The sequence below is a fragment of the Petromyzon marinus genome, chromosome 44 (assembly GCF_048934315.1).
Source record: "Petromyzon marinus isolate PM22_M1 ecotype Great Lakes invasive population chromosome 44, UKy_Petmar_22M1.pri1.0, whole genome shotgun sequence".
NCBI classification, from domain to species: Eukaryota; Metazoa; Chordata; class Hyperoartia; order Petromyzontiformes; family Petromyzontidae; genus Petromyzon; species Petromyzon marinus.
This window is the reverse complement of record NC_133710.1, coordinates 438,128-450,272: the sequence shown is the minus strand read 5'-3', so window position 1 is coordinate 450,272 and position 12,145 is coordinate 438,128. Positions and strand designations below refer to the sequence as shown.

Genomic DNA, 12,145 nt, shown 5'->3' with positions numbered 1-12,145 from the left:
TTACGGGCTGTTGGGCCACATTGCGGGCAGCAGACAGTAGTGCAGAAACATGTCATGTTGTATTGTGCTCCTGTTTCTTTGCTCCTCACTTTCATATAGCTATATATGGTCAAATAACTCTCCCCCCCCCCACCACCATGAGCCACACACATGGCTTGGGAAGAGTCCTCATCCAACAGTGGATTGACAAAAGGCTGTAGGTGTAGATGTACACACAATGAAATAAATCTTTCATGAAATGCGGATTCCTGTTTGAGGCAGGCACGGGAGATAACACGCCAACAGCACAGATGCCAAAACATTTGACTGTGTAAAGAAATTAAAACGCAGGCAGCCAAACACGCACTAACAGCCTCCACGTCGTGAATGTGATTCTTAGACGTTTTTCTTGCAATGGTACAAAATGTAAAAAAAAAAAATTTGCTTAAGAAACAGAATTAAAAACCCCTCGCACAACCCCTCTCCTCACAAAACAACATTTTGCATAAATATCAAAAACCACCAAATTCCCAGAAACACATTTCCCGAGAATTATTTTGGCGTTTGCAAAACATTCAAACGCGTTTGTGAAATAAAATTATGGCAGATATCTCATTAAAATTTCCCTGTGAAGGTGGAAAGCGAATGAAATGGCTGCGTAACAGACGCGCAGAGAAATCGTTTATTTGTCCTGGGCTGCATTTCTTGTTTGAATTTAGGCTTGTTATTTAAAATATTGCTTTGATTAAAAAAAGACTCTCGTCAAACGCACCAATGTAAGTGAGCTGCGCGCAACGTATAACCAGGCTGGTTCACCATCAGAGAAACCCGGTGTGAAACTTGGAAGGATCCACGTCAAAGACCATCACCACCATCATTCTATTTATGGGGTCATAAAGCGAGCACCAGATGATTGTGGGAAGTCAACTGTGATCACTCCATGGAAAGACTGTCTCCCCCACCCCCCCAACTTGCCATTTTGTCGATACGTATTGTCAGCGTCGATTAAATTCACTATCTGTGTAGACCTATCACCAGCGAATTTTATAATACAACTGAAAAAGCAAAACATCACTACAGTTCATGAGCAAGTTTGCGTCTCTGTAGGGATTCTTATATTGATACAAATACCGTATTCACTGGATTATAATCCGCTCCAAAAAAATCACTCACCCCAGATTTGTGCCTGGTGTTAATCAAGTTATCCAAATACTTTGCTGATCTCAAGGTGCATAAACAACCATCACGCAAACTCCGGTCATCCTTACAACAGATTGTGGCCAACCATCGAACAGCACACGCAATCAGATGTGCTTCTGCGGCCGTTCGGAACGTTCTTCCTTCCAATATTAAGAAGCCAATGGAGTTATGCACTTTTAAATATAAAGTGAAAACTCGTTTCTTCGAACCGATTTTTGTGTTTAGTTTGTCGTACTTCCCCCGTACCTCCGATTAGCATGGTTGGCTAGGTATGGTGCGAATGGAGTTCCACAAACATACATATGATGCATCCAAGACTTTTTCTTAAAAATACAAAAGTGTGCCTCATAAAACAGAGAATGCAGTACAACTGGTGCTCCCCATAAGGCCGTGGGAAAGTGGGTACGCGTAACTGAAGGAGACACGACTGTTTCTACAAATGGCCAGATTTGTTTTCTGTCGTGGAGCTCTGCAAAAAAAAGTATTGCGAGGGTTGACGGAGATCTTCGGTGTCCACAAAGTCCACGCATGAACATTACGCGATCTAAACCAAAAACCTTTATTATGGAGAACGCGCACATTGAACCCAATAAACATCTCCCTGCTAGATACGAATGTAGATGGGCAGTGCTCATCTTCACACCCGCAGCAGCAAGCCGGCTGAAGTGGAAACTCCATGGGGGGGGGGGGGGGGTGAAGGGTTTGCACATACCCGGAAGTCATCCATGGTTACGGCGAGCGAGTTCATGATCTCGGCGTCAATGGTTTCGTCCTCGAGGTCGATGACGTCCATCTTCTTGCGGATCGCCTGCAGGGCGGCCTCCGAGCACAGCGCAGCCAAGTCGGCACCCACGTGGCCGTGAGTTTCATTCCCAACCTGGCAACGCACGCGCGCGGGCGGGAACAACAGAGAGACACGGGCACACAGTCAGGGCACACGTACGCAGGCTCGTCGCAAATGCTCAGGCGCGTGTGGTGGTGGTCATGCCTTCTCACGCAAGTTAATTATTAAAAATAAAGATAAACTTACACCCCCCTAAAGCCTTTAACAGGCTGTTGGGGAAAGTGCTGTTAATGAGAACCTATTAATGCTGACCAGCAACTCGGTCTTAAACAGTGCCGATGTTTCAGGCCGAGTTGACCAAGCGGAGACCAAAGACCGCTTCAGATATTAATCACCGATGCTTGGCTGTAAGAGGGAATCCAACTCGGATCACCGGGTTCGTTGCAGTGTCCTAACCAATATCAATATCCGCCATTTGCCACCAAGTGACGGTGACATCACCACGGCGCCTTGTGCCAGGCCAGATGCACTGAGGCCACTTGAAGTGTCGAAGGCTCACTGACAGGTCACAGAACAGACCCAGGTGCCATGGATTGGCTGACTGAAAGGACTGGCAGATGCACCAGCTATGCCCCCTACTCGGTCAACCACTACACATTGGAGGCACACATTCATGCATAAGGACCTGTAAATCGATTTTTTATAATCGTTTTCAAAAGTCGATTATAGATTCCAAAAGTCAATGAATCGATAATGGAACACAGTTAAATGTTAGTGACAACTGAACCGACTGGCAGGTAGAATGTTGGAACCGCACGTTCAAAAGAAATTGTCCAGCGGTAGCCATCACAGCGCGAAATTGTCCAGCGGCAGGGCTCGCCAGTCACGGCGTGGTAGACTCACAAAGATTCCCCATATAACCTGAACAGATTTGGGGCAAGTGCTGTTAGCGAGCACCTATGAAGGCCAGCGCAGGTGCACGAGGGAGTGGGTGGCCAACACCATACCCAGCCACCTTTGTCTCCCCAGTCGCAATGTTTACACACTGCACCAGGTACTCATTTGAGGCTGAGTTGACTTAAAGGAGGGCCAGGACCAGTTCAGATAATCGTCACTGGTGTTGGCCGTGATCGGCAATCGAACTGGGGGAGCTGTGTTAGTAGCACACCGTGCTAACTGTTGCACTACTGCTCCCCACAAACAAAGACACTCATGCACAGGCTTAAACCTTTCATTCTTCTTGTTAGACATTTAGATACGTGTGGTAAACCGCTAATTATTTGTTTGCATGCGATTATGTTTCACAATAAAAACGAGATTGATAACCCTAATAGGTATAGACAGATGCAAGCGTGCTGTAACGCTTACAACGAGCATGCGGTAATGGACACCAAGACAAAGATGCCCCGTATAGCCGTAACAGACTGTTGAGGCAAGTGCTTTCAGCGAGCAGCACCAACAAAGGCCGGCACAGCACACTAAGGGGTGTGGGCGGCCAACACCATGCCCGGGTGCCAATGTTTACCAACACGGATATAAAACCAAAAGCATTTGAAAGGGAAAGCGTTTTTCCTGCACGTCGCACCGCTTCTGAACAACCACGGTGGATTTAAACAGACAGGAGAAAATTACGCATTCATCAAAATCAAATCAATCGAAATCTCCGCCGCAAAGCACGTAACGGCCTCGAAAACGGTACACGTCCACAGCAGTGCCCTTTCCAGGCTGGAAGGGGGGGGGGGGTGAAAGCAATGAGGGATTGGTTCTAAAGCCGCGACGGAGAGGGGATAAACCATTAACCATCATCGGAAATAGGAGAGGACGCGCGTACCCCGCCCACAGCAGATCGCTCTGCAGTGCTACTGTCAAGAAGCAGCCACGCTGGCATAATGGATAGCGGCGGTTCGAGCTTCACCCACGATCTGAGAATATGGCGCGGCGTTCCACCAGACAGGCAACTCACGGTGCGGGCAACACCCAGCCAAACTTGACCAACTCTGCCAACTGTCTACCCAAGTAAAAAAAGTAGGCGAGTTAAGAATAGCGTTGAGGTGGTCAGCCACCTCAGAGGTCAGAGTGCGAAGCCGGCACCTGGCTCTGAACAGTGAGGGGAGTTGGTTGCAAGTAGCCGCCGATTAAAACGCTTTGTCGAGTTTTAACGAGTCGATGATTCCAGCCTGGTCACCAATGACTGTACCAACAAAAAAGCCACCACGTTAAATGTGGTTTTCTATTGAATTTGGCTTAATACCAGCCCTGAGAATGACAATTGTAGGTTTGGGTGTAATGAGACAATCTCATCACAAAGTGAATGGAGGAAGCACAAATCCTCGACTGAGCAAAGCATGAACAAGGCCGCTAGGTCGAATCCCACGGTCCTCCTGAAAAAGTCGAGACTCGGCAAGACTTTCCCACATTAGCGGTGGTCAGATCGCTCGAATCGGAGGTAGACTCAGCCCGATAACCATCCCCTCTAAGGGTGATAAAATAGGTACCACTTCACTTCCAAGGGCAATCTCTTGCCACAAAAACATCGCCTCCAATGCCACGCAAGCTGGACAAGACTCCCACCCCTTAGCAATCATGAGCGCTTGCGCAATTCAATTTGTTTAAGGAGACATCTTAGGCGGGACTAACTCAAAACCGTTTCACGTGGTATTAGCTCACGCTTAAAGGGGAAGGTGGCCACATCTAACGAGGCCTATAAATCAAATAAAGGAAATCAATGTCTTCCCTTAATCACATTCGCATGGGCCAATATTTCTTGTGTTTGGGTAATTCTTCAAATTAAACTGAACAAGGTGAATTAATTTTATTAGCAAAAAAAATCAATCCGTTTGATGTGGCGTGAATTTTTCTAACTAAACGAAAACACAATTACAACAAAACCCACATCCACAAACGAGCATATTCCACGAGGCCAACTGTTAACACCAAAGTAATATTGTCTTTTTGCAATAATCGAAACAGCCACGTTACATAAGCACACGTGTTATTAACTATAAGCGTGTGGGCCATTGCTAAATTCTTGAAAACGGTCAGTAGTTTGGTTTCTGTCCGATGGGCAGTTGTTTTGTTCAATAGACTCAATAAATCTATCCAGCCTGTTAATACCGTGCCGAATCTGCAAGGTGTCTTTGCAGAAACGGCCGCTCGCATCGTAATGCATCACGCTGTCCGCATCGTGCAGCCGCCCTCTGAAGCAATTAGCACAGCCCAGCCTCCACTGCCATCTCGAGGCTATCAAGCGCCACAAGCTCTGACGCATTTATTAGGGGCACGCGGTTGGCCACCTCCGATGGCTGCGCACACGTCCATGTTAGGTCTCGCCATCAGTGCTGCTGCCGGGTAGCACAATTAAAAAAGGCGCAACAGTCGCGCAAAAGTCAAAACATCTCGCCACTCAAGACGAACGTTGGGGCGCCTAACGTCCCTGCCCGCATCCTTGGGGGCCCGGTGGCAGAAGTTCGCATTCCTACGGCGGGTCCCTAAGACATCGACAGCCGGTGCCCGAAATATATGGGCGGCCTGCAACGTCCCTAACGAGACGCTTAGTTGAAGAGCCAAAATAAAGGGGCCACCTGGCTATCCCGTGCCTCCAAGACACAGGACGGCGCTTAACCACGTGGGGATTATGCGCACGGGAGGCACGCCCACCTCTTCCACACGTGGAGAATTGAGAGCCAAACCGAGCGATGAATGCCGTGGAGTTCAATCCATCACTCGCATAGCATTGTGTCGTGTAGTAATAGTCTGTGCAAGTCTGTGGTACACGTTTAAGTCTAGAGGATTTTGTGAGACTATGGGTCTCTAAGTGTATAGGTCTATGCAAGTTTTATGGGATTCTGTGCAAGTCTGTGGGTCTCTTTGCAAGTTTATGGATATCCCAGTCTGTGGGATTCTGTGCGAGTCTATGGGCTGCACGAGTCTTTGAGTCGATGAATTTCTTCTGTAAATTAAGTAAAATTCACTTACATCACTGACCACTGCCCATACAAAAGGGAGATGACAGGTACCCTTCTAATTATACAACCTAACACTGATGGTTAATATTATGATGTACCTCCCCCCCTCCGTTCTCATTCGGACCTCGCGACGATCTGGTTTAAGAACGCCAATCACATTCACATGGTCGTGATTTTATGGAGTAATTAAGGTCACAGCGCTTGACTCATGAATGGAAAGTTGTGAATGCAATTGCTGCTCAATGGTTCGACAGCTCCCAAGTGCAAGAAAGCACCCACCGCCCTTCCCTTCAAGATCCTCCTTGACCTCACCCTCTGCCTACCTCTCCCCGCTCATCTAACTCTACTCAACCTCCCAAGTATGCTTTTCCAGGCCATCCTTCACCAATTGAGTAATATTCATATACTTGGTTCTTTCAGTAAAGTCACGTAGATAGAAAAATTGTATTAAAATAAAAAAGCACGTTTCGATCGCGACACAAGTGTTTTTTTTTATCAGGCGGAGAGAACTACATGTTACAAATTACACACAATGTATTGTGTACTTGTGCATTATATGGTATGTATGTTTAACTTCTTTCGCACCGTACGTAGCCTACCGTGCTAAATGGAGGTACGGGGGGGAAGGAGAACAAACTCAATTATACATTCTATCTTACATAAATAATGTACTTTAAAGTATATATAATGTAAATTTCTTCATTTCTATTTACTATGTATTTTATTATTTTAAAACCATCGATTTAAATTTATTATTTTAGCTGACCTGGTGTGACTAAATGTGGGATCTGGCTGGCAGGCTTTAAACCATCTCATCACCAAAGTGGGATCAATCAGTCAACTCAAACATAACCCGAAGCCAATAGCGGCTGCGATAATGAGACGCGTAGAAATGTGGATGGTATAAAAAAAGGGGGGGGGGGGGTATTTTCTTTATTTATTTCTCAAAATATTTCACCAGGAAAATCCCCCGAGATGCAACATCTCGTTTTGCAAGGGTGTCAAGAATCTATAGACCAGACTCCGGGCCACCATCGCTCCCCTTGAATAGACAAACACTTACGGACTTTGATTTGACACGCAAGACAGCCGAGCGTGGGCTGGGGAGTATCGTTGACTTATCTGCACACCGACTAAATCTCTGAGCGGTGGCGTTTTGTCTTCACGGTGGCTTGCATGGCGGAGGACAAAATACCGCAGCGGCAGTGACCCCACCCCCCCCCCCCCCCCCCCCGATGGTTGCACCGGCAGAATGGCCACACGGCGAACGCTGTAATAATGACGGCAATCGCGTGGTAATCAATGCGTCAGGACGGGGCCTCGCGACAGGCTTGCGGGCCCCCACTGCAAATTAGGGCCGTGATTTTCTTGGGCATTAACGGTGGCCCTAAACGTCAGGCTGTTTTACAAGGCGGTCGGGAAAATTACGCCTCGCATTGTGCACGCGCGCGGACGAGAGCGAGAGGAGCGACACGGCAGTTCTGTGGCTGGCGTTAACGACATGGGTGGACCACACGGTCACACGCCAATTAGCCTCGGTCGCTTAAGCTGTCAAGGCACATTTTCGGCGTTTAATTTAATCAGTTTTACGGGCGCACCGCTAGCGTGTAATGGCATTCACGGGTATTCCGGGAACGTCCCAGATATCTGCCGCTCCTTACCTAACAATCGTCTCAAACAACTACGGTCGTTAATTCTTTTTTCGTGCTTCCATTATCGATTGATTTTTTTTGTTTGCACTGCGATACATCTCCTGGCGCAGCTGTTACAGGGCTCAACTTACAATTGCAAGGTTGTGAGCTTAAATCCAGGTCGCGGTTAGACATGGCCTGTCATATACAATTTGTACAAATTTGTAGCAAACAGTGGCTGCTTGTATGGTGAGACTAGGCCCCGCCCTGGCAATGTGGAATTAACAATAAGTCTAGCCGTGTAGTTTGTTGCAAAACACATCTCTACATCATTTTCTAAGTGGATATTTGTGAATAACAAATCATGGTGAAAAGATGGAAGGGTGCGGTAATGTTGTAGCAAGGGAGATGATGTGGATTGATGTGATATTGATGTGATGATGAGGGAGGTGATGTGGATTGATGTGATATTGATGTGATGATGAGGGAGGTGATGGGATGGTACGTCGGGTATCATGATGCGATGGTAAATTAGGTGATGTGGTGGCGAGTGAGGTATTCTGATGAGTTATTTCGATTTCAAGTCGGGTATCATGATGGTGATGGATTTTAACGGCAGGGGACAGCCATGACGGTTACACATGCACAGAAAAATATTTGCACTCAAATCACGGCTAACGACTTGACAGGCTTTTGTGCCGTTCGTAAGCGATCAGAAATCTCCCAAACATGCGTTTCAGAGTATATGGCTGCGATACATTTCTACGTGATAAGCCACTTTGGTTGAGCTATCATTTTTGGCCAAGTCACTATTGAAAAAATAGAGCTACATAGCTCATTGGGCCTTAATTGGTAAAAAAAATTAGTTAAAACGCTCGACTCTAGCTGATCAGCTGCTGCCCCCTGCTGGGCCACTCAAACTCCGCTCTGAGAGGCGCCACTGAACCTCCCACGCCTTCCAGTCCAGCGCCGATCGAATTTTAATAGAAAAGATGAAGTACATCTCACAGGCACAACACAAAGTATTATCTGTATTTTGATTTAGCGTGCTGATCTTAAAGGTGCATTGAAAAATTTGATACTCCGACTGATGCTTCTATTGTTGTGGAGTAACTCATGCAGCCAGCTATGGCTCTAGGATTTGGTGTTACATGTTATTTCTGTAGTTTATTGTAAAAATTCGGTCAGTCCCTATGATCACTGTTACGTTGCAATTATGGCTTTATTTTTTGGTGAATTCGAAAAGTTTTTTTGGTTTGGACATGTTTGTTTTGTTGTAGTACGGAGTTAGACTGACGGCCTTAATCTAAGTTTTCTTGTGGTTGTTGTTGCTGTTTGACTTGCATCCCACTGGGATTTTTTTGCACACAGTGTTGGTGTACGGTGCTTTTTTCAGGAATATTTTGCTGTTTTTTTCATGGATTTTCTGTTTGCACAGTCACATAGTCACTTTAAGATGTTTTCTTGTTCGTGTTTTTGTTTGTTGTAGTTGCACTCGATTCAAGAGCCGAATGGCTCACAGGGCTATACCAAAATAAATAAACTGAAACTGAAAACAGCCGCACGTATGTACACAAGCGAGCGCACACACGCACCATTACGCGCGCACTTAACAAAACAAACGGTCACAGACGCAACACGTGCGTGCATAACAAAGCTGACGTGATACAAGGCATGCGACACAACAAAGATCCCCCATGTAGCCTTCAGCAGGCTATTGGGGCAAGTGCTGTTAGCGAGGGCCTATTAAGACCAGTTTGACCTACAAGGGGGGGTGGTGGAGGTTGGGTGGTCAGCGACACACCCAAGCAACCCTCACTTCAGTTTGTCCTGTGCAACACAATCACTCCTTCCACAACAAACATCAAGACTTTTTTTCAGGACAGTGCTGGATTGGGTTGTTTGGCCAATTCCATTACATCAGCCTTTTGTATGTGGCAAGAATCAGAATATTTTTATACTGGAGGAATCCGATAAGCTATAAAACTTTCAGATCAGAAAAACTCGGTGAGGGTAGAGCGGTGGTGCAACAGGTAGCACGCACTGTGCTATGAGCCCGGTGATCCGAATTTGATTCCCAGCCATGGTTAACACCAGTCAGGAGCGACATCTGAACTGCTTCTGGAGTGCACACCATTCTTCACAAAATATATCTGATCAGTGTGGTGAAGTATGGTTTAAACAGAATCTTTACTTATCCTGAAGAAACCCGGTGAACTATTAAACTTTTTCAGATGTCCAGTTAGACATCTGTGAAAACAACCATCACCAGGGGTCAACAACCAAAATACTAAAATAATTTTTTTTCAAATTCGGTAAAAAAACTCTATTTCAAGAGCCGCAATGCACGTGAATATACGAGACGGCGGTCCTTAAAAAACGTCACGAGGCAGTTCTTGAAAGAGCCGCATGCAGCACCAGAGCTGTGGGTTGCCGACCCCTGGTCATGACCGACCAGCCGTTTGCGAGCCCTTCACCCCGCAGCGGTTGGACAAAGAGCTTCCCATTAAAATCACTCGAAGGTTGAGTCATGGGTCTCGGTGACGCTACCGTGGCACCAGGTGCGAGGTGGGAGGCATCACCTGCTCAAGATCCACATCCGACGAGAGCTTCATGTTCTTGGTGTGGATCTGCAGAATCTCCAGCCGTCCCGTCGAGTCCGGGATGCCGATGTCCACCTCTCGGTCAAAGCGGCCTGGAGTCACGGGCACGGAGCCAGTCGTTGAGACGACGTGTAACCACCAACGTCACAAATGTGCACAGCACACCGTGACTACCATAGCCCGTGTAAAGTCTAATAGGCTCGGCAACCCCGAATCATTCCTTTTATGTAGGCCGCATACATTCCATTATATTTAAATTTCTGAATAGATGATTCATAACGTCAGTACAATTGTACACTTGTACATACCTGCGAATGTATTCGCACGGAGACAAAGGACCCACTGTATGGCCTTAACGAACTGTTGGACCAAGTGCTGTTGGTGAGCGCCTATGAAGGCAGGAACGGCACTTGAGGGAGTGGGTTGGCCAGCACCACACCCCGCCGCCTTTCCCACTCAAGTGCCGATTTTTTCACAACAAAGTTGACCTCAGGGAGCCCCAGGACTGGATAAGACGAGCGTCACTGGTGTTGGCCGTGAGCGAGAATTGAATTTGGATCATCGGGTTCATAGCATAGCACAGCGCTAACTGCTACACCACCGCTCCACTCACACACAACCACACATACAGGTCACACATAAAAAATAATTAAGACATTGGGATCGTAGGGCAGTTCCATACACTCACAGTACTGTCACTTCCCACAAATTGCCCATGCCAGGTGAGTCGCCTGCAACCGGAAAAAACCTAACACTGGAGCGTACGGACCTTACCAAACGGCATCGATGAGCCGTGCCTGGCAATGTTCATTTTGAGAAATCTCCCCCCCAAACGGCGTACGGATGGGAATTTCCTCACCGAATCGGCGCAGCGCGGGGTCGATGCTGTTGGGCCGGTTGGTGGCCGCCATGACAATGACGTGCGTGCGCTGCTTGAGGCCGTCCATGAGCGTGAGCAGCTGGGAGACGATGCGGCGCTCCACCTCACCGTGCGTCTACAGCCAAGCGACACCGCGAGCACGATTATACACGGGCAGGCAACGGCAACACACGCCAACGTTCGCACAGGCAGGCGTAGAGAGTAACGAAGCAATGCACGGTACGTTACGCGACAACAAGGAGCATAAACAAACACAAAAACTCCGGTCATCCTCGCAGCGGCTTTGGGCTAACAATCAAACAAAGACGGTCACCGCATCGTGCGCTTTCAGATGCGCTTCTATAGCCGTCTGGAACACTCTTCCCTCCAATATTAGTCAGCCTCTGGTGCTATGCACTTTTAAAATCATCTAAATTGAAAACTCATTTCTTAAGAACTACTGTGTTTAGTTTGTTGTCCTTCCCCCGTACCTACAATTAGCGTGGTTGGCTACATATACGGTGTGAAAGAAATTCAACATAAAACAAAGCATGAAATAAGAACGCGCACGTAGCACGACAATACGCACAACGAACACAGCAAGCACACAAAAAATAAATGCGCCTGGGTGTTTAACGCGGATATTTGACACGCACATGGTACGACGTTCAGCTTTACGGAACGCAAGCAAAATTAAAACACCCGCAAGGAACACAATCACGCGGTAGAGCAACCACAACACAAGACGCGTTTTAATTGCACGCTTTCAATGCCATACAATGGACGCAACCACATGCACGCACACAAACACGCGCACACGTGCGCAGTACACAGGTTGAACACGACATGTACAAAGCAGAAGCACATGTATTTAACAATGATGCAATGCATGCACAACAAAGACAACCCTCCCCCGTATAGCCTTATACTGAATCTAACACGATAACATCTTGAATGGTCTTCTAACAGGGTAAGTTGTTGCCACCTGGTGGTAATCACTGGAAATGCCGTGAGAATCCCCAGTTATTTTAATGAAGATAAATCTCCAATGAATTTTACGCTATTTTAGTGCCAACTCTGACGCTTTTATCATACTGCGATTAAAAATAATCTATGCCTCAAGT

The 12,145-nt window shown here is 47.0% G+C and overlaps 1 protein-coding gene across 3 annotated transcripts in view; it reads right to left on the bottom strand.

Annotated features, from left to right (window-relative positions):
- LOC116951885 (transitional endoplasmic reticulum ATPase) overlaps window positions 1-12,145 on the bottom strand; it is a 75,396-nt gene that overhangs the window by 34,984 nt on the left and 28,267 nt on the right. For all 3 annotated transcript variants that reach the window (XM_032970703.2, XM_032970704.2, XM_032970702.2), the window contains exons 9-11: window positions 11,022-11,157; window positions 10,142-10,254; window positions 1,892-2,056 (exon numbers count right to left, since the gene is read on the bottom strand). In XM_032970703.2, the coding sequence (XP_032826594.1) occupies window positions 1,892-2,056; window positions 10,142-10,254; window positions 11,022-11,157 (414 nt within the window). The remainder of the gene's footprint in view (window positions 1-1,891; window positions 2,057-10,141; window positions 10,255-11,021; window positions 11,158-12,145) is intronic.